The sequence below is a fragment of the Neofelis nebulosa genome, chromosome 15 (assembly GCF_028018385.1).
Source record: "Neofelis nebulosa isolate mNeoNeb1 chromosome 15, mNeoNeb1.pri, whole genome shotgun sequence".
NCBI classification, from domain to species: domain Eukaryota; kingdom Metazoa; phylum Chordata; class Mammalia; order Carnivora; family Felidae; genus Neofelis; species Neofelis nebulosa.
The window spans coordinates 72,493,161-72,515,369 of record NC_080796.1 but is presented as its reverse complement, the minus strand read 5'-3'; the positions used below and the strand labels follow the sequence as shown (position 1 = coordinate 72,515,369).

The window sequence follows — 22,209 nt, the reverse complement described above, 5'->3', positions numbered from 1 at the left end:
GACGGTGGCTCTTGGAAGTTGGTGGCATGTGGAAATCGCCATGTATCTGTGGCCGTAATAGAAAGAGCTCACTGAGGGGCTCTTGCGTGGCTCAGTCGGTTAGGCGTCCGGCTCTTGGTTTCAGCTCAGGTCATGATCTCATGGCCTCGCGGGTTCGAGCCCCCAAGTCAGGCTCTGTGCTGACAGTGGGGAGCCTGCTTGGGATTCTCTCTCTCTGCCTCTCTCTCTCTGCCTCTCCCCCCACTCACGCTGTCTCTGTTTCTCTCAAAACAAATAAATAAACTTTAAAAAGAAAGAAAGAAAGAACTCACTGAGTGTGATTTCCAGCCTTGTTATCAATGCTGACAAACATGTCCCCGAATTCAATTCTTGGCTGAAAATACACTTCTGCATTGGCTGAACGCATTGTCAGGCTCTATCCGTTCACGACTCCGTTAAGATGCTTGGAATCAAGCATGTGTTGAGTGACTTTTTGGTGAATGGATGTATGAGTTAGATTCAACAGGCGGGCAAATTCTTTACACTTTTCATGGTCCTGTGCACTCTGGGGTGGCTGCACTTTCCTCTCTCGGGGGAAGGGGGAGCCGGCGATGGCTTATCAAGGTGCCTGGGGAGGTGGCGCAGACCTGAGAACACAAATCCTCCAACTTACAAAGGTGCCTGCGAGAATGAGGGGAGGAGAAAGGTGGGGGGATACGGGGTGAGGCGGGAAAGAGCAGACTCTGAAGATTCTGGAAAGGGGAGGAGAGGGATGGACCATCCAGAGAGGGGGCTGGATGGGACAGAGGCAGAGCTGGACCCCTGATCTGTTAGAACAAGCAGGACGCAGCCAAATGGTGCGGTTTCTGTGTTTTGCTGTAGCGATGAGACGTGAGTCCCAGGGAGGCGCGGTGACGCTCCAGTGTCACACACAACTCCCTGCAGGATCCTGGCAGAGGGAAGCGGGCGTGGTGGGGGGGTGGAGACAAGGAGAGGAGCTGGAAGCCAGGCAGGGGGACAGTCTTGGTGGGAGCTGGAGGGGAAATGAGAGCCCGCGTAGGAGGCTGGAGGCTGGAGAGGGAGCAGCAGAGCTTTTTTATTTCAATCAGCAGTTGGGGGGGAGGACGGCTTGTCGGTGGAAGAAGGAAGTCAGAGCAGAGACAGTGCCAGGCAGGTTGGCTGAAAACAGAGGGGAGTGGGGAAACCTCTCCAGGTGACATGGTGTCTCTACAGGTCACCCTGCTGGCTGCCCTTCTCCTGGGAGGTCACGGTGCACGAGGTAAGAGCCTCTGCCGCCCGCCCGGTCCCCAGCTCCGGGCAGAGCCCGGCGGCCTCTCCCAAGACGATCGGGATTCTCAGGTGGCTGGAGCGTCCGCACCCTGAGAGGTCCCAGCCCGGGTTAGGTCCGCTCCTTGACAGGTGGCGAGCGTGGGGCCCCGAGTCAGGGAAATGTCATCATTAACCTCGTTGTGGCTTGCCCCTCTCTCCCCTTCTCTCCCTCTTTCCCTCTCCTTCTTTCCCTCTTTCTCCCTCCTTCTACCCCCTCCTCTCGCTCCTCCTCTCCCTCTCCCCCTGCCCTCTCTGTCTCTCCTCTCCTCCTTCACTACTGCTTCACTTCCCAACTTCTCTTTCCTGCTTGCTTCTTTTTTTCTCTTAAACGACCTGATGCTCTACTACCCACACCAGCCCAGGAACCCCTCTCGTTCCATGTCGCCCATATCTTCTCCTTTGCCAACCAATCCTGGGCACAGCATCAGGGCTCAGGCTGGCTGGGTGACATGCAGACTCACGGCTGGGACAGCAAGTCCGAAACGATAATTTTCCTGCGCTCGTGGTCTAAAGGCAACTTCAGCAACGAGGAGTTGATCGACCTGGAGCTTCTGTTCCGCGTCTACTTCATCGGATTAACTCGGGAGACTGAAGAGTATGCCGATCAATTGCACTTAACATGTAAGTTCCCTCAGAAGGTGCTTCGATTTCCAGGAAGCATGCGCACACCCTTCGGGACCATTGCCTGTTGTTCCTGTCCCAGGATAAACATCTTCATGAATCAACTCGGGGGTCCTTCCGGATTTGGGCTCCTCAAGACTTCCTAGACTCTTTCTTCTTCTGACTCCTTTTTTCTTGTTCATTTTTAGCTTTCCTCAGTGGTCTCTGTTCTGCGGCCTAAAACACAGAGACACATAGTCGTGCCCCTCTGTGCCTGACTCCCTTAAACTGTGATCTCTTCCTCCATGCAGGCGCTTCCAAGGTTTATGCTACAGCCCAGCAACCATTACGACCCGTGTCATGTGCCCTCTACTTGCGGGAGACCCTTCGCGTGGACTCTGACCTCCACTTTACTATCATTTCCCTGACTTCTTCAAATCAAATTCTTAATTCTTGGCATGTATCCCTATGGCCCCTTCCCCATCCCCCGAATTCTCTTCCTTCTTCCTGATCAAACACATCTTTGGCTGACGCCCACACCTCTACGAAACCTTCCAGCTCCACTTTTCAATCAAGCCCTTATGTCATTTGTCTCATTTTCCCACCCACAAATCTGTCTTTCTCCTTCCTCCTTCTTCCCAGATCCCATGGAAATACAGGTGGCAGCTGGCTGTGAGCTACATTCTAGTGACGTTGCAAAAGGCTTCTTACAGGCAGCTTATCAAGGATCAGATTTCCTGAGCTTCCAAAACATGTCCTGGGTGCCATCTCTAGAGAGTGATAGCAGAGCCCAGAGCGCCTGTGACCTCATGAACCAGTATGAAGCCATCAGGGAAACGGTGCACAGCCTCACCGCAAACACCTGTCCCCGATTTGCCTTGGGTCTCTTCGATGCAGGGAAGGTGGATCTCCAGAAGCAAGGTTTGGACGGCCCCTGCCTCTAAGATTTTTCTATACATGCCCCTTCCCGCCGTCCCTTTCAAAGTTAAGACAAGGACGAGTTCAAGGAGGTTAGGATTTTCTGGGTACAAGTTTCCTAGGGCAGGATAATATGTACATACTGATGCGGTTACCCCCTTGAGCTGTGTGTTAGAGTCTCCGTCTGAATACCTTTCATGCCCTCTGCAGTGAGGCCAGTGGCCTGGCTGTCCAGTGGCCCCAGTCCCGGTCCTGGCCGTCTGCTCCTGGTGTGCCACGTGTCCGGCTTCTACCCAAAGCCAGTGTGGGTGGCGTGGATGCGGGGTGAGCAGGAGCAGCCGGGCACCCGGCGCGGCGACGTCCTGCCCCACGCTGACGGGACGTGGTATCTTCGGGTGACCCTGGACGTGGCGGCCGGGGAGGCGGCCGGCCTGTCTTGCCGGGTGAGACACAGCAGCCTAGGAGGCCGGGACATGGTCCTCCACTGGGGTGAGTAAGGTAGAGCCTGTAGGTGTGAGAAGGTGGCTCTGGAGCCTAGAGGGTTGGGCAGAGGAAAGTTTCGTGGCGCCAGAACGAGGGGAGCGCGGTATCAGGAAAGAATGAATACAAGTGATTTCAGGAAAGTAAGGGTGGACCACGAGGGGGGCTCGGATGCCAGAGGCTTGGGGAAGAGATGAGGCACCCTCCTCCGGGCAGGCGTGAGAACAGAGTGACAAGGTTGTTTGAAGACGGCATTCATATCCGGTGCACCTGTCGAGATGGGGAATCAGCGGACAGAGTCGAACCGGCAGTGGGTCAAAAATGACGTCTGTTGGGCCTCTCTAATACCCACAGGACACCACCTTTCCATGTACTTGATCCTGTTGGCTGTGATAGTGCCCCTCATTCTTCTGACAGTCACTGCATTGTGGTTTAAGAAGCGCCGGTGAGTTCTCCGGGTTTCCTCCTCTCTCCCCAGTTTCTTCTTTCACATTCCAGCTTTACCTGTCTTAGCTTCTGTCTCCTGACTCCTCGCTCCTCCAATGCACCCAGAGGCTGCCATCTGTCTTCCACAGCTCCTATCAAGACATCCCGTGAGCTTCCTCGCCACGCCTCCCCCAAGGGCCCGGGAGCCTAGGACATCAGAGTGATACCCTTCTTTCCACCCTCCGTTGAATTTGTTTTTCCTGTTTCTGCTTTACGATCATCAGTTCACACAAACCGGTCTAGTTGTGTAACCCTCTATGGAATGCCTCCCTTATAATCTCCATTCGTTCCATAGTCCTCAACTTTCAAAGCCCATTATGGTTCACAGCCTCCAGAGTCTTCCTTGACCCATTGGTGGGAAGCCCTTCAACTCCGTTCCGTGTGCATCTCATTTCTCCCTGCACAGCGGCTCCCTAGGTCGTTCTTCCCCTTCCAATATGCAAACTCCTCTAGGACGGTGATCATGATGAAGATGTGTTTTCTGCGGCTAAGACGTGCTCAGTGAAAATCAAACCCAAACAAACCATATCCAAGCTGGACTCACTGTTCTATTGACAGTCTCTCCTCATATGTTTACTCCTGACGTGGTTATAGGTTTTGAAGGATTGGTGTTTCCCTTTTTCTTTAAATGTTTCTTAAGTGGCCCCCAAATCCCATATCCCTTTAGCGCCCTCATTTTTTCCCTAAACTCTTAAGGAAAAATGCAGCGTTGCTCCTTGCCAAGCTTTCCCCCCGCCCCCCAAATACAACGATGCTACTCTTTCCAACTTATTCCAAACACGAAGAGAGAAAGAGTGAGCAGGCCACGTGTGCAGTGGGGCAGACGTGTCGCGGATGGTTAACAAAACGGAACAAGAGAGCCAGTCCCCGGGATTGGGGTGGGATCAAGGCACAGGATGTATATGGAAGACAAACCCCCCCGAGGGTGGCGCTCTCTCAGATACCTTTGTCTGGACTTTGTTTTCTTCAAGACTCATTCACTAATGCAAGTAACACTTGTCAAACCGTGAAACACGGGACAGGCACACTCGTGAACTGGTCGAGGAAGAAACAGTGGGGACCGTATCCACTTGACTAGAGATGCAATGCCCACCTTCTTCAGTCTGTCGATGCCCTTTGTACTCGGTACATTTTTTTGGTTTCATTTTAGAAATTTTGAATCAACTTTATGAATGTGTAATTTACATACCATAAAATGCATCTATTTTAAGCATACAATTCTATTCGTTTTGGCATACATATACACTTATGTAAGCAAGACCACCGTCAAGATACAGCACATCCCATTACCCCAGTTACCCCCATACCCACTGGCAGCTAAACCTACCGCCAACCAGGAATCCTTGCAAATACTGGTATGCTTACTGATATGGCTAAGCTTTGATTTGTCTTTTCTGTAATTTTATTAAAATAAAATCACTTATATAAACCATAAGAGACTCTTAAATACAGAGGACAAACTGAGGGTTTGTAGGGTGGTGGGTGGGGGGAATGGGCTAAATGGGTGATGGGCATTAAGGAGGGCACTTTAGGGGATGAGCACTGGGTGTCCTATGTAAGAGATGAATCACTGGGTTCTACTCCTGAAGCCAAGATGACACTGTATATTAAGAAAATTAAATTTAACTTAAAACAAAGAGGAAAAGGGGCACCTGGATGGCTCAGTCTTGAGTTTGGCTCAGGTAATGATTTCACGGTTTGTGAGTTCGAGCCCCAGCATCGGGCTCCGTGCTGACAGTGTGGAGCCTGCTTGGGATTCTATCTCCCTCCCTCTCTCTCTCCTACTTCCTCTCTAGCTCTCTCTCTCTCAAAAATAAATTAAAAAAGAAAAAAGAAAAATTAAAAAAAGGAAAAAACGGAATCACTTATATGTACTCTTTGTATCTGGGCTTTTTTTTTTTTCCACCTAGTATATGGTTGTAAGTCATTCCATATTTCTTGTTATTACTCAATAGATCTCTGGTATGAATATACTATCTTTTTTTTTTTATTCATCCACTCTTTGATGGTTATTCGAGGCTCTTTGATTGTGGTTTTGTTTATTTCATTACCTGCCTGGGCTAGTTCTGTGGATTCTGGCTGCCCTCCTCACTTTGCTTTTTTATCGAGCTGACAACTGGTGTTATATTAGTTTCAGGCGTAAAATGTAATCCTTGGGTCTTTGTCTACACTGCAAAGTGGTCACCGCAAGAAGATCTCTTTTCCTTCCTTCCCTCCCTCCCCTCTTGTCCTTCTTCCTACTTCCTGCCTCCCTGGAAGTCACTCCCATCTCGACTTCCTAGATGGGATGCTGCGCGATTCATGAATCGTTTCATAAAGCCGATTACATCTTCAAATTCTTTTGGTTGAAATTTGTGTGTTAGCAGCACTGGTAAGGGTTACATCTTTTGTCGAGGGGACACATATGGATTGGAGCACACACACATTTACCATTCAAGCAGCTTGCAAATCTGCCCCGGCCTCTACTTTTTCTGTGCAAAGCTTCGTGTCTGGCCAGGGATAAGCGGAGAACTGTGGCCCGCTTTGCTCTCTCCTTAGTAGGTGTGCAACGTTCCACACTTCTAGGAATACATGGCAGCTCATCAGGCCCCACCATGGCTGACTCATTTCCCCGATATCTGTTAAATTTTGGCCGCTCTATTCTTTGCCTTAACGGGTATTGCAGCCCTAGGCAGCGGTCATGTTGACCTTTGATATTTGCCACCCATTGTTATTATTTCCTACAACCTCCCTGGGCATGAGGCCTCTCTGCAGAGCTCCAGGTTGGGTACACCCTTCCGGTGACAGCAAAACCGTAGGTCCTCGGCTTCCAGAATCACCAAGCCAGGGGAGAGATGGGAGCAGCCCGACGTCAGTCACTCTGTTGTTCTTGCTGAGGGTAAGGTAGCTCTGGAGTAAGTACTTCTCAATCTGTTGTATACCTTCAGTCATTTTCCAGAATTCTGAAATTGCCTATTTAGAAAATCATGTCCCTTGTTATCACCGATAGTTAGGGAAAGAACGTGCTGAGCCCCTTACCCAGCCACTCTGAACACCTTGCTCCCTGTGTAATATTATAAATCAAACAAGCAAGAGTTTCCATTCCTAACCATTGAAAGCAAAATGCAACACTACTCATAACCACTTGTAAGATGGTGACAAGCCGTAAGTCTAGAACCATTTCAAGCTCCTTTAAAGCATAACAGTTTACTTGGGGCACCTGGGTGGCTCAGTCGGTTGAGCGTCCGACTTCGGCTCAGGTCATGATCTCACAGCTTGTGAGTTCGAGCCCCGCGTCGGGCTCTGTGCTGACAGCCCAGAGCCTGGAGCCTGCTTCTGCTTCTGTGTCTCCCTCTCTCTGCCCCTAACCCACTCACATTCTGTCTCTGTCTCTCTCAAAAATAAATAAACGTTTAAAAAAAATTTTTTTAAAGCATAACAGTTTACTTATCTACAGGGGATCTACCCCAGGGTCAGAAAACAATTCTTACCTTGTTTCCGGTAATCATATTGTTCATGATGGTGTTGGTATTGTCCTAAGACCATCTTGCGTGTGTGGTCTTATGGGATGTAGCATAGAGTGGGGTGGGTGAGGACGTATTTGTGTTGGTTCATCGGCGGCCAGTTTTTCCTCGTGGGAGAAGAAGTTGCTATGAGTTAAAGGAATAAAACTCTGTGGTTCTGGAATTGAAATGAAATTTATACAAATGTGAACTCATTATGGTATTCTTTTTTTTTTTTTCACGTATCAATCTTTTAATGTCGAGACATAAGAAAATGGCCAACCAGAAAACAGCTTTCCGTCGGCCTAGCAGAGATCATTCGTTACAAGTAGCCGTTCTGGCAAACTGCACAGCTGGGCGTGAAGTCAGGGCAGCCCCTGCTCCATTGTCACCTCCAGGCTGAGCCCCCCTACCTCCCGTAGAATCAGAGCATGCGGTGAGCGAAGCCGAACTTCTCGGGCCTCCGCTTTGCCTCTTCCTTCTGAACCAAGAGGGGAGAGAATAACCAGCAAAGCTTGTGTTGTTATCCGGAGGGGAAGCTGTAAGAACGTCACTGTCAGCGTCCTTTATACCCGGGGGCTCGGAGCCCACAGGACGATTTTAAGAGGCCCCCGTGTAGCCACGGGATTGGCTCCCAGAACAGACATTTTGGTCTGAACCGTGAGGGTTACGGCAGACACAGAGTGGGCAGATGGTAAGGGAGAGGCCAGGAAGCGAGTGTCACAAATGGTATGTCTTCAAAGAAATAAGGCATGTGCTGCTGTCCCCAACTGCCATCAGGCAAGGAGTGGCTCAAACCAGGGTCTTTGCAAAAATATAGTCTGTGTGCGGAGGCCCCCCTTTCAGCGAAAGGCGAAGGTCCTAGAACGGAATGCTGGAAGGACTTTTATTAATCCCCTGGGTTAAAATGACAGTTAAAGTCACTTGGGGAAAGAGAGAAACACCAACTACCCCTCCCTTCAAGCTTTAGTGGCCGACAGGAATCCAGGCTCTGAAGTCACAAACACCTTTTATTTTTCAAGATTATGAGCGAGAGCGGCAGCTGGTCAAGCGTGTTCTTGCAGGAAGGCCGGGAGCAGGGAACGTGAGGGGTGCTCCCTGTGAGCGGCTTATGGGGAGAGCGGTGGTCCAGCCCCATGGCCCCCACGCGGGGACAGTCGTCCTCAGGGCCAGGGGTGGGGGTGCTGGGGACAGGTGATGCTGTGTTCCACAGATAATGGTATGAAGGGACGGTTAAAATGTAAAGTTTAAGTGCGGCATTTGGAAACATTGTTATTAAAATTTTAGGAGATTACAACCTGGAAGGATTGAGAAATTCTAAAGAAACTAAGCAAAAGCAAACAAACAAAAAAGAAGGCTGAAGATGTCAAAGGCATGAGAGCTCTTTGTGGGTGCTGACCAGCTCACTTTGCGATTAGAGATAATAAGTCGCGTAAAATTTGACAATCAGGGGCACCTGGGTGGCTCAGTCCATCAAGCGTCCGACTTCGGCTCAAGTCACGATCTCACGGTTTGTGGGTTCGAGCCCCGCATCGGGCTCTGTGCTGGTGGCTCGGAGCCTGGAGCCTGCTTCGGATTCTGGGTCTCCCTCTCTCTCTGCCCCTCCCCCACTTGTGCTCCCTCCCTCCCTCTCTCTCTCTAAAATAAATAAACACTTAAAAAATTTTAAAAGAACACTAAAAATAAAAATGCATTAGTTCTTACTTCTAGTAGAGTATCTATCTATGTAAAATTTCAGCCCTCTCATATCGCCGGTGGGAATGCAAAGTGGCACTGCCTCTGTGGAAAATGGTTTGGCATTTCCCCAAAAAGCTAAGCGTAGAATTAACCATATGACGCAGACCTTCCACTTCTAGGTATATCCCCGTAAAACCTAAAGACAGATGTTCAGATAAATGTACGCAAAAGTTCATGGCAGCACTATTCGCAATAATGAAGAGTGAATAGGAAGAAACAGCCCAAATACCCATCGGTGAGTAAATGGCTGCACAAAATGTGGCAGATACACAGAATGGAACATCATTCAGCCATAAAAAGGAATGAAAAATAACACAGCGTGGATGTGCCTCAAAAACATGATGTTTGGGGGAAAAGAAACCAGGTTGCGTAATTCTGTTCATATGAAATACAACAGTAAGTCCACAGAGACCGAAAGAGGATTATGAGCTAATAGGGGATTGGCCTGGGGGAAGGGTGGGGGGTAGGTGACCGCATAATGGCTATGGGATAGTCCCTTGGGTAATATAAATTTTGGGCAAGTTGTTCGAGCTGGTGGTTGCTCAACATTGTAATGTACTAAATTCCATTGAGCTGGCTGTTTTATATTGTGTTTCACCTCAACAGCAAAACAGATACGCAATTAGATAATCCGAAATTTTGGAGTCTAAGTATGAGATGTTCCATTGGAAAAGAATGGAAGGAAAGATGGAAAATCTTTGGAGAAAAAAAAAAAGCCTACAAGGTAATAACAAATAGAATAATAGACGTTTCCTTTTCAACAGTAGATGTGGGAAAATAGTAAATTAGAATTTGACACTAGAATTTGAAATCCAGACCTACTGGGACCTCTGTCTGCTCTATAGATAGAAGGATTGTACGGACCCCAACATATGCACTCATAAAAGATAGACAACAACAAAAAGCAAAGTAAACCTACAGGAACAAAGGTGTGTACAAAAAAAAAATTGAAACCCCAAAACATATAGTTTGGATTCAAAGACCAATTAAGTCAAAAATGCAGCGGGTTTTCCAATCAGTCTGTCTCAGAAGTTTAAATCTCTCAAGAGGGACACGTGGGTGGCTCAGTCAGTTAAGCATCCAACTTAGGCTCAGGTCATGATCTTGCAGTTCCTGAGTTCGAGCCCCTCTCGTCGGGCTCTGTGCTGAAAGCTCGGAGCCTGGAGCCTGCTTCAGATTCTATGTCTCCCTCCCTCTCTGCCCCTACCTGATCGCTCTCTCTCTCTCTCTCTCTCAAAAATAAACAGTAAAAAAAAATTAAAATGCTAAAAAAAAAAAAAAGAAGTTTCAACCTCTCTGTGTCCCAGTACTGGGGAGGCAGGTACATTTCACTGGAAATTGCCCCTTCCAGCTCAAATTTGAGGTTCTTTGTGGCCCTTAAGAACCTGTGTGTTCTGGGCAAAGTTCAGCCAGCCAAGGTTCCTGAGCTAAAAGGAAGTCTGTGAACTCACTTCCAAGTTTGGGATAAGGTGGGCTGGGGGAAGAGAGTCTGGATGCTAAACAGGTACCGCAGAGCTGAAAAAGGTGCGAATGGCAGGTGCCCCGTGAATACTCGCCGGATAAATGAACGAGTAGGGCAAGACGCCTGCCGTTTTCGGATCTGTTGCTAACTTTTATGCCTCGGTTAAAATCGCAAAGTTTGAAAGAAAGCAATACAGCTACGGGCCGCTCACTTGCCTGCTTCCTCTGCCCGGCTTCGGCCCGCAGGTACCGTGACCTCGGCTCGGGCTGCGGGAAGCGGACGGCGCTGGGCCTCAGGCGGCTGCTGGAGGCCAGCTCGCTGGGCCGCCGCCTGCATTTAGGTGGAGGGGCCCCGACTGGCCCCGGGTCTGCGGACATCTCACGTTTGCCGCCGAGGTGTTTGTGCTCTTTGCTTTTGGGGTGGAACTTGAGGATCTTTGTTGTATTTCTTGTTGTTGGGATCTTGGAGGAATCAGGGACGTTTTCACCCGTTAATCCTGCTCTCTCTCCTCTTTACCAGGAAAGGCAGGACCCTGTCTTCTGAGTCTCTTGGTTGGAGTCATCTGGGTGTCCGAAGATTTGTGTCCACTCAGGCTTTTGTCTCAGAGGTGCGGGACATTTGGGAGAGGGGATTTTACGGCCGGAGGGTGGATTGATGTGGCAGGTGCCTCCTCACGGCCGCCAACCTCCCGTCCCAGCGGGTGCGGTAGCGCCTTCGGTCGGGTTTGCATCCGAGCAGGGGTGGTGGTGGCGGCGACCGTGACGGTGGACAAGAGGGCACGAGAGCACCTGTCAGGTGTCTGACCCGGAAACGGAGGCTGCCGTTCCCAGTCTCTCTTTGAGTCCACGCAGGACGCCGTGGGCCAGCATCCCGATCGGCCCACACTGCTCAGCCAGGGTCCCCTCCAAGGCCAACTCCACCGGCTCTCGGTGCTGCCACATCGCTGTCAGCGGGATGTTTGTTGTGTGGGAGAATTAATCTACTCACTGCGCTCACGCACCTACTAAGTTCTTACCATTTGGGCCGGTCAGCGAGTCAACACCACATCCCGCAGATGGAGTCTTGGGTGTTCTCCCTCAAACTCAAGGCTCACGAAGAAATAAAAAACCCACCATGTTAATGGTGGGAGGTGTCCAGTCTCTGCTGTCGTCTGGCTGTCACCCAAACGGTGACTTACATACTTCACAATTCGGACTTTGAGGTCAGGCTCAGATAAAGGCCACTCTTCGTGGCGGGAGCCACTGATTTCCAGGCGTAGAGATGGTGACAGCCCTCATTTTGGATTTGCTTATCGACAGCCGTAAGATCGGTGAGTGAAAGCCCCTCATGCTTGGAATCTTCTACCACCCCGTTTCTGCTAGATGATACGTGGATCTATGCCAGTGGGTCATGTTTTCCTGATTGGAGGAAATCCAAGAATTATCGTAACGGGCAACATGTTGACTAGCGCCCATATATTTCCCTCTGTGGATGCTCAATGTACTGTTGCGATGTGCCAAGGGCATTCGTAGAGAAGACAGGGGATGACAACTCAGGACCCATATCTTGGAACTTTTGGTGAAAAGTGACAAGCTCCTTGCTCACCTAGCAATCGTTTATTTGCTGTCGGAAATGCCGAAAGGTAGAGTGAGGCTGTGAGATGCTGCGAGAGAAGAAGGACGCTCTCTGGCCTGGGACCCTCTTACAAAAATCTGTCTCTGAGACTGAAGCTACACACAGGAGACTCCCCAGTTTCTCCTGGGCTCAAGAAGATTTGTTACTCTATTTTTTTTTCGCTAAATAATTTTTTTAAATATAATTTCTTGTCAAGTTGGTTTCCATGCAGAAGCTTTGTTACTCTATTTTTTTAACTAAATATTTTTTTTAAAATATAACTTCTTGTCAAGTTGGTTTCCATGCAGAAGCTTTGTTACTCTATTTTTTTTAACTAAATAATTTTTTTGGGGGTGCCTGGGTGGCGCAGTCGGTTAAGCGTCCGACTTCAGCCAGGTCACGATCTCGCGGTCCGTGAGTTCGAGCCCCGCGTCAGGCTCTGGGCTGATGGCTCGGAGCCTGGAGCCTGTTTCCGATTCTGTGTCTCCCTCTCTCTCTGCCCCTCCCCCGTTCATGCTCTGTCTCTCTCTGTCCCCAAAATAAATAAAAAACGTTGAAAAAAAATTTAAATAATTTTTTTTAAATATAACTTCTTGTCAAGTTGGTTTCCATGCAGAAGCTTTGTTACTCTATTTTTTTAACTAAATAATTTTTTTTAAATATAACTTCTTGTCAAGTTGGTTTCCATGCAGAAGATTTGTTACTCTAAACTCCAAAGCCTGAGCGCCACCGAAAAGAAGGTCATATGCCAGTAGAAAGTGTCATCTTTACCCGTGAAAAATGGCTGTGGCATAAGACAAATTTGTTTGGATTCTTAAACGGCAGTATTTATCATACTTGATTCTGGGATTTGGGTCTGTGGCACTACAGCCCGGGTGGGGTTTTCAATGCTTTGCCTTGTTGTAAATGACTGTCAATATATACAGCACCCCAGAAATGAGAATGTGGGTGAGAGGGTCCAGACAAGGGGGGTGAGATGAGCCACAGGAACCACTGAGGATGCTGGGAGCAGTGACAGAATTGCAGAGCAGGGAGGCGGGACAAGGTCCAGCGGGGTGGCTAAACCCAAAGCATCCTTCTAGATCCAGGCGAGCCGGAGGAGTTGTCCGCCATTTCCCCCTTATTTAATGCCGTGGAAGGACCTGCGTGGGGAGGTGAAACGGCCCTTCAGAACCACATGGGGGTGGGGGTCTTCCGAGGTAGGAAGCAGAAAGGGAACTGGCCCCCGGGGGCCAAGGAGACAAGAAACCAGACATCAGATCGGCTGGGGTGAAAACGAGCGGTGAGTGGGAGGCCCGGGGCTGCGGGAGGGGCGGCTGTTCTCTGCTGGGCAGCCTGGACCAGGAAGAGATCTGCCAGCTGGGAGACAGAGGAAGTCACCTCTGAGCGAAACTGCTGAGCCAGAGCCAGAAGAGCAGCAGCTGGGTCCCCGGGGAGATGCTGCTTCCGTGGCTCCTGTGGCTTGTGGTCCTCTGCCCGGGGGGCGGCGGCGAGGCAGGTGGGCGACTGGCCAGCACCAGGAGGGGCTGTGGATAAAGCCCCGGAGGGTCGGGTGATCCTAGCACCACTGCTCCCCCCATCCGGAGGGGGGGTGGGCGCCCAAGGCCTTGGGGGCAAAGGTCTCGGGCTCTGTGTCGCTCCTCAGACTCCGGGTTCCTTTTCTCCGGATCTTTCCAAGTTTCATTCTTTCGTTGTCCCTGGCTTCTGCCGTTCTGCTCACTTTTCTTAACCTTCCGTCACCCACAGCCTTTCAAGGGCCCACCTCTTACCACGTCATCCAGATCTCGTCCTTTGCCAACAGCAGCTGGGCGCAGAACCAAGGCTCAGGATGGCTGGGTGACTTACAGCTTCAAAGCTGGGACAGCGACGCGGGCAGGGCGGTTTTCCTGAAGCCCTGGTCCAAGGGCAACTTCAGTGAGGAGGAGGTGACCGGACTGGAGGAGGTGTTCCAGGTCTACCTCAACGGGTTCATCCTGGAAGTACAGGACCATGCCCATGAGTTCCAGATGGAATGTGAGTCCGGGGCTCTCGTCGAGGGAGGTTCTCAACGACTTGTCTCTCTCCTGTTGTAGGCCACTACTGCCTCTGACCTTGCCCCTCCTTCCCTCGGTGCCCAGCTGCACCCACAAGCTGGCCTGGAGTAGCCACAGCCTCAGATTCCACACCCCACAGAGCGTTCACACGCTCTGCTGATGGGTGAAGGTCCCCTTTGCAACATCTCCTGGTTGGCTTGGGTATAACTTGCGTTTCTCACACCCCAAGCAAGAAGCCCCACTTCCCTGCCCTGATGCTTGAGACATCTTTACCTGCAATCCCTCTCCTCGAGCCTCCTGCCTCCTCCCTGGCACTCTTCCCGTTCACTCTGCCCAGCTGCCCCCCTTTCCCTGTTCACACACACACCATCACAACTGCCTCTCCACCGTTGGTGACACGTGTGCCTCTCCCTGGTCCTAAGCTCTCCGAGACCCTGGCTCATCCTTTTACGCCTCACACCTTTTGCCCCACCCAAATCGCAAATCCCAGGTTCTTCTCTGTTTTCCTTCTCTCCAGATCCCTTTGAGATCCAGGGGATAGCAGGCTGTAGTCTGCATTCCGGTGGGGGCACGGTGAGCTTCCTGCGGGGAGCTTTAGGAGGAGTGGACTTTCTGAGCATCAAGAATTACTCCTGTGTGCCCGCCCCGGAGGGTGGAAGCCGGGCACAGCGCATCTGTGCGCTCATCCATCAGTACGCGGGCATCCGGGACATCGCGGGGAAGCTCCTCTTTGAAACCTGCCCTCAGTATCTCCTGGGTGTCCTTGATGTGGGGAAGGCAGAACTGCAGAGACAAGGTTAGTCCTGTCCCCCCCACTGAGGCTTTTCTGTTTCACCTGCCACCACTTTCTTTAAGTTCAGGAGTAGGATGTACCCAAGAGAGGGCTTAATAAATTATTTGGTTTCCAAAGGAGAAGAAAGGGCCACCGTCCAAACTTGAGTTTCCAAATCCCTCTAGACTAGAGTCATAATCCGTTGCTCTCCCTGTTCCTTCCTGCCCCAGTGAAGCCCGAGGCCTGGCTGTCCAGTGGCCCCAGTCCCGGTCCTGGCCGTCTGCTCCTTGTGTGCCATGTGTCCGGCTTCTACCCAAAGCCAGTGTGGGTGACGTGGATGCGGGGTGAGCAGGAGCAGCCGGGCACCCGGCGAGGCGACGTCCTGCCCCACGCTGACGAGACGTGGTATCTTCGGGTGACCCTGGACGTGGCGGCCGGGGAGGCAGCCGGCCTGTCTTGCCGAGTGAGACACAGCAGTCTAGGAGGCCGGGACATGGTCCTCTACTGGGGTGAGAAAGGGCTGGTGCCCCGCAGGGCCCGGAGAAGAGGGTCCTCAGGCATAGAGGGAAGCACTGGCTGGGGGTGGGGCTTGATCCATGACCAGGAGGGAGAGGGAAGGAGGGACACGGCGGGGGAGGCATGGAAGGCTTGAGCATCAGGAGCACGTGACCATCAAGTAGGCAAAGGAAGGTCAGGAGAATCAGAGAATGGGTTTTCAAGGGACGTCCTGTGTCCTTCCCCCATTTTCAGGAAACCCCCTCTCCATCAGCTTGATGTCTTTGGCGATAATAGTGCCCTTGTTCATCCTTTTGACAGTTCCTACATTGTGGTTTTTGAGGCGCCGGTGAGTTTTTACTTTTAGTCTTTCTTTTCTGTGCATCTGTCCATCCTCCCATTTTATTGATTTACACATTAGCCTCAGTTCTTTTCCACCAGACCCTCCCCTTTCTCCCCAGTCCCATCTCCTTTATGTCAATCCATTGTTTAAGTTGTGGTGAAATGTGCACGACACAAAACCTGCCTTCTCGGGACGCCGGGGGCGGGGGGGGGGGGAGGGTGTGGTCAGTGAGTTGGCGTCCGACTGCGGCTCAGGTCAGGATCCCACAGGTCTTGGGTTCGAGCCCCGCGTAGAGCTCTGTGCCAACAGCTCGGAGCCTGGAGCCTGCTTCCGATTCTGTGTCTTCCTCTCTCTCTGCCCCTCCCCTACTTGCACTCTCTCTCTCTCTCTCTCTTAAAAATAAATAAACATTAAGAAAAAAAATTTTAAAAGAAATCTGCCTTCTTCACGGTCTTCAAATGCACAGCTTAGAATGTATGAAGTGTGCTCGCATTTTTGTGCAAGCAATTTCTAGAGCTCTTTTCACCTTGAAAAATGAAACCTCTACCCAATGAACAAGCCCTTCTCAGCGCCTGCTCCCCAGGCCCGGGCAAACACCATTTTGTGCTGTGTCTCTATGAATTTGGTGACTCTGGGGACCTCACCTAAGTGAAGTCATTAGTCGTTGTTCTTTTGTAACTGGCTTTTTTCTCTCAACACAACACCCTCAAGGTTCATGCGTGTGGTTGCACGCGTCAGAATTTCCTTCCTCTTCAAGGCTGAGGAATGATGTTCTGGGGCACGAACAGGACACATTCTGTTTGTCATTCATCTGTCGACAGACACGGGGGTTGATGTCACGTTCTGGCTACTGGTGAACAATGTGGCTATGAACATGGGAGTGTGAGTACCTCTCACGTAGAGCTAAGTTTTGGTTGTGTTCTTCATAGGTCGTATCAGAGTATCTAATGGACTCCTCTTCCATTTGGAATAAACGCTCAGAAGCCCAGAAGCTCAAGTTGTCAGCCTGGGAGATGATCGCGTCATATTTCATCAAATAATCCTCTTGGTTGGTCACATCAGAGTTCCCGTACGATGCGAGATAAATCACTATTCATAACTGACAGACAAATAATAGAAAACCACAAATTTATTATGAGATGGTGTCAATAGTACGATTCACCCTGATCTCCTACATGTGAGACGTGGGAAAGAATGTGTTTCAGAATAAATGACACGTGGTATACCCCTTACGGTGACGTCCCTTTGGTTTCCTATTATAAAACTTTTTTTCTGCTTCTGCTGAAATGTCATTTGCCAAAGGAAGCTAACTACAATTATGCTGAGATCATCGTATTTGCAGAGATGCTGAGCATGTTTAACACCGTTTCTCTGTCTCTGCCTGGATGACTTTCTAACCCTCGAGGTCCAGCTGGGATGTCTCTTCCTCTAGGAAGCTTTCCTTAGCGGTGGAGTGGTGTCATGCAGTGACCTATTTCACTCTGTACCCACAACATTGAGTTATTTTTGGTTTTCTTTCCCCTTTACTTGTGAGTTCTTTGGGAGAAGGGCTTGCTCCAGATGGATCTCTGGCATGATCTCTTCTGTGCCTACGCATTTGCTCAGTAAAAATGGCCTAAGTGGATATAACTGCCACGTTGATGGTCTTTTCCCCATGCTTGTCCACAACCCCTTAGTTAATATTCTAGATTTCCCTCTTTCTAAGATATTTCTCACTGAGCAATCCTCTCATCTGTGCCGAAGCCTTCTAGAGAAAACCCCTTGCTCCCTTGCTGTGACTATAGCCCACTGGCAAAGCTTCATCTGGACAGGATCCTGCTCCTCGATTTTCCAGTGAGAATGATTAGGCAGGATGGGGGGAGGGTAATAGCACAGAGGGGCTGTTAAATATTCATGCAAAACGATCAAGAGGGCTTTTAAAAAATACCTGCGCTGTCGCAATTTAGTCATATTTCTATTTACTTTTATACTTACTCATTCTTTTGCTTATTCCATAGTTTTCAAGAAACTCCATTAAGAAAAAGATTAAACTCATTTTGATTAAAACAGCAGGAGGAGGAGGGGGAGATTTTGAGGATATTTTTATTTTATCATGTTTATTTATTTTTTAAATGTTTATTTTTTCTTGAGAGAGAGAGAGAGAGAGAGAGCATGAGCAGGGAAGGGGCAGAGATAGAGGGACAGAGGAGTCAAAGCACAAGCCAGATGCAGAGCTCCAATGCATGAACTGTGAGAGTGTGACCTGAGCTGAAGTCAGACACTCAACTGACTGAGCCACCCAGGTGCCCCGAGGATATTTTAAAAAAATGTTTATTTATTGATTTATTTTGAGATAGAGGGCGTGAGTGGGGTGGGTGGAGAGGGAGAGAGAGAGAATTTCAAGTAGGCTCTGAGCTGTCAGTGCAGAGCCCCACATGAGGCTCGATCTCATGAACTGCAAGATCATGACCTGAGCTAAAATCAAGAGTCAGATGCTCAACAGGTTGGGCAACACAGGTGCCCCAAGGAGATATATATATTTTTTTTTTTAGGACTTTGGGAGGGGACGTCAGAGCAAGCAGAGACCTTGGCGAAGTGGAAGGTACTGGAAGCAATTCTCCCATATGGAAATGTTAGGACAATACGAACTTTAGGATTGAGCAAAGATAGGAAATGGCTGAGGTATATAGCTTTCTCTCCTCTCCTTTAGCACAACTGGTTACTTCTCCAGAATGCATTAAACCTTACCTCACCTTAGAGCAGAGGCACCTTCAGCTATCACCCAGGGCCCTGATGCATGTGTTTTTGGTGTGGACTGTGAATCAGCAGCAGGAATAGTGCCTATAAGCTTGTTAGGCAAAAGAGGTTCTCAGACCCACCCTAAATCTATTGAATCAGCAAAGCCAGGAATGGGAACCAGATTATCTGTATTTTCAACAAGCCTTTCTGGTTATTCTGGTGTATATATTTAAGTTTGAAAAATCCTTCTCTAAAGGTTTCTCAACCTTTGCACTATTGACATTTTGGGCCAGATAATTCTTTGTTATGGAGGGTTGTCCTGTGTACGGTGGGACTTTTACTACCATCTCTGGCCTCTACTGGGTAGATGCCAGTAAAAAATCCCCTCAATGTTTTAATGACCAAATGCATCTTCAGACATTGCCAAATGACTCCTATGGGGCAAAACTGACTATAGATGAGAACCGAGGTCTAAGATAATGAATACAATTTCATCCCCCTGCTTAGTTAAAATAATTGGTTCATAGTGTGTATGTGACCTAATTTCATCCAATCCAACTGAAGCCTGAGTTTCTGTTTGGTGGTTGAGTGAAGAGGGGCTCTCTCTTTGTCTGGATGGTACGTTGCCTGCAAAGCTCAAGGTTGCAATGGAGTTTTCTTCCCAAAGTTAGGCTGGCCCAGGGTTGAAGTTCACAAATAAAACTGAGCAATGAAAACAGGGCCAAAGACCAGATCAGCTGTGCCTGCAGATTGACCTCCCTCTGGGTATGACACTTGTAGGAGAAGACAATGGTCCCGAATGCTGGGTTTACCTCCCAGGACTTCTTTCCTTTCATGGATCATAGTCTTTCCATGCTTCACTGTCTTGAGAGTTCTCAGATGTCTTTAAATAGATTATATTTTTCAAAATCTGTCTTATGAGCTGTTCTTATGAGCAGGGTAATTTTCCCCAAACAATATAACTCATCATTGCCAGTGTTATTCTAGAAGTCAATAAAATTGGTTAGGATTGACCTTGAAAGAATAAAGATTTAGTAATCAAGGAAGCAAATGGAAACTGATTGATTCATGACATGAGCACATTTGGGGGAGACATTATTGTTTTCTCAAGCTGCAGAGATCATCGTTGATGATGATTGTGATGGTGATGGCGATGATGATGATGGTGATAGTGACAGTGATGGTAATGGTGGTGATGGTGATGGCGATGATGATGGTGATGGTGACAGTGACAGTGATGGTGACAGTGACAGTGATGGTGATGGTGATGATGGCGATGGTGGTGATGATGATGATGGTGATGATGATGATGGTGATGGTGACAGTGATGGTGATGGTGGTGATGGTGATGGCAATGGTGATGATGATGATGGTGATGATGGCGATGGTGGTGATGATGATGATGGTGATGATGGCAATGGTGATGATGATGATGGTGATCATGATGATAATGATGGTGATGTTGATGATGATGATGATGATGATGGTGATGATGGCGATGGTGGTGATGATGATGGTGATGATGATGGTGGTGATGATGATGGTGACAATGATGGTGATGGTGGTGATGGTGATGGCGATGGTGATGATGGTGATGATGGCGATGATGATGATGGCGATGATGATGATGGTGATGGTGACAGTGATGGTGATGGTGGTGATGGTGATGGTGATGATGATGATGTTGGTGATCATGATGATAATGATGGTGATGTTGATGGTGATGATGATGATGATGGTGATGATGGCGATGGTGGTGATGATGATGGTGATTGTGATGATGATGGTGATGATGGTGATGATGATGATAATGGTGATGGTGATGACGACGATGATGATGGTGATGATGGTGACGGTGGTGATGGTGGTGATGGTGATGATCATGATCATGATCAAGAGGGTCCTGATAATTTTTATTGTTTCATGTGTGCTTTTTGCCCCCCACATTCCTCATTTAATCCTTATAATAGCCCTATGAGGGCAGTAATGTAATTGTTCTCATTTCACGTGTGGATGCTGTAATTCACGGAATTGTGCAATTTGTTCACGTTACATCCACACAGAGCAAGATGGCCTAATAATTCTCTTATTTCAATTCTTTTTTTTAATGACTCTTGGGGAAAAGATGAACTTACAACATGTTTAATGTAGGATTGGAATAAGGATAGAGATGGTTCTAGAGCTTTAATCACTCTCAATTTGGGAAGGTGGTTTACAAGGAAAAGTATGGAAATGGATAACAGAGACAGGAGTGGTCACTGACATGGGTAGGAGAAGAGGTGATAGTAGGTCTTAAAAATCCTAGTGAAACCCAGGGTGTCTGGGTGGCTCAGTCAGTCAAGCATCCAACTCTTGGTTTCAGCTCAGGCCATGATCTCATGGTTCATGAATTTGAGCCCTACTTTGGACTCTGCACTGGCAGCATGGAGTCTGTTTGGGATTGTCTTTCTCTCTCTCTCTCTGCCCCTCCCCACTCATGCTCTGTCTCTAAAAATAAACAAATAAACATTGAAAAATTCCTGGTGAAACCCAAAGTGCAAAATAAATATGCACAAGGCCCAGAAACATAACAAGTTATGAATAAAATTTTAAATGGGAGAAAAGGGATGCATCTTCCTTCCAGAAGAATTCCAAATTATCTATGTAGATATTTCCTTTCCAGAAGGTGGGGCTTGATTCCCTGCCCTGGAACATGGGCTGGACTCACTTCCAATGGACAGAGTGTGGACAGGTAAAAGAGTAACTTTACAGTGGAAAAACCCGGCAGATGACCTTAGTCAAGTGATCAACGTGAACATTACCAGTCACAAGTCAAGTTGATAGCGCATTTCCTCTAAGATCACGTGAAGACAAGGGCATGCCGCCTCTGTGGTAGTCTTCCTTCAAACCCACAAACCCAAACTGGTCACGAGAAAAACATCCAATATTCCCAAAGTGAGGGAAATTCTACAAAATCTGACCAGTACTTTTCAAAATCATCAAAGTCGTGAAAACAAGACCAGTCTGAGAAGACTAAGGAGATGTGACATTGAATGCAGTGTGGCTCCCTGGATTGAAACTTTGAACAGAAAATAGAAATTAGTGGGAAACTTGGTGAAATCTGAGTAAATCTGTCCTTTATTAATTGGGAAATTAATTAGGTTAATTTCTTAGTTTAGGCAAATTTACCACAGTTACGTAAGATGCTCATTTTAGAGGAAAACAGGTAAAAGATATATAGGGACACTCCATATGATCTTTACACCTTTTCATTAAATCTGAAATTATTCTGAAATAAAACATTAAAGAAAGTTCTAGTACAGTCTTAGGAAAGCCCTGAGAAATCCAGAGTTCAGTTCCTAAAGTATATTCACTGATAAGATGTCTTACACAAGTGTAAGTGTCTCATGAAATAGCACTTGCTTGGAGAGGGTATATACTCTGGGTTATAAAAACTAAGAACAACTGAAAAAAAATTTCCTAAAGCATGACCAGTAAAAAGAAAAATTTAAATTAGAAATAGATGGACAACACATTGAATTAATTGGAACAAAAACCACACAAGTTGAAATTCAGTATTAAACCTGTTATTCAAGTATTTTGTCATTGGAGGGGTGCCCGAGTGGCTCAGTCAGTTGAGTGTCCAACTCTTGATTTTGGTTTATGTCAAACGTGAGATCAAGACCTGCATCAGGCTTTGTGCTGAGTGTGAAACCTAAGATTATCTCTCTCTGTCCTTGCCCTCCACTAACATGCTCTCTTTCTCTTTCTCTCTAAAATATAAATTGGGGCGCCTGGGTGGC

General features: G+C 48.4%; 2 protein-coding genes across 2 annotated transcripts; both read left to right on the top strand.

Moving 5' to 3' along the window:
- Positions 1–996: 996 nt before the first annotated feature.
- Positions 997–5,227, top strand: LOC131496389 (T-cell surface glycoprotein CD1c-like). Its single transcript, XM_058701913.1, has 6 exons — positions 997–1,258; positions 1,666–1,929; positions 2,551–2,829; positions 3,037–3,315; positions 3,661–3,751; positions 3,882–5,227. The coding sequence occupies exons 1-6, from the start codon at positions 1,024–1,026 to the stop codon at positions 3,901–3,903; spliced, it is 1,170 nt and encodes a 389-aa protein (XP_058557896.1). The 5' UTR covers positions 997–1,023; the 3' UTR covers positions 3,904–5,227.
- Positions 5,228–13,417: 8,190 nt separating this feature from the next.
- LOC131496394 (T-cell surface glycoprotein CD1b-like) lies at positions 13,418–16,941 on the top strand. Its single transcript, XM_058701921.1, has 6 exons — positions 13,418–13,564; positions 13,813–14,079; positions 14,617–14,895; positions 15,102–15,380; positions 15,622–15,715; positions 16,639–16,941. Exons 1-6 carry the CDS (start codon positions 13,504–13,506, stop codon positions 16,655–16,657), a joined length of 999 nt encoding a protein of 332 aa, XP_058557904.1. The 5' UTR covers positions 13,418–13,503; the 3' UTR covers positions 16,658–16,941.
- Positions 16,942–22,209: the final 5,268 nt, after the last annotated feature.

Bases quoted from the DNA above. Each gene is read 5' to 3' on its own strand.
- LOC131496389 (XM_058701913.1), top strand. From the start codon at position 1,024: ATGAGAGCCCGCGTAGGAGGCTGGAGGCTGGAGAGGGAGCAGCAGAGC. The intron at 1,259-1,665 runs GTAAGAGCCTCT...TACCCACACCAG, and splicing joins GGGAGGTCACGGTGCACGAG to CCCAGGAACCCCTCTCGTTC. The intron at 2,830-3,036 runs GTTTGGACGGCC...TGCCCTCTGCAG, and splicing joins GGTGGATCTCCAGAAGCAAG to TGAGGCCAGTGGCCTGGCTG.
- LOC131496394 (XM_058701921.1), top strand. From the start codon at position 13,504: ATGCTGCTTCCGTGGCTCCTGTGGCTTGTGGTCCTCTGCCCGGGGGGC. The intron at 14,080-14,616 runs GTGAGTCCGGGG...CCTTCTCTCCAG, and splicing joins CCATGAGTTCCAGATGGAAT to ATCCCTTTGAGATCCAGGGG. The intron at 14,896-15,101 runs GTTAGTCCTGTC...TTCCTGCCCCAG, and splicing joins GGCAGAACTGCAGAGACAAG to TGAAGCCCGAGGCCTGGCTG.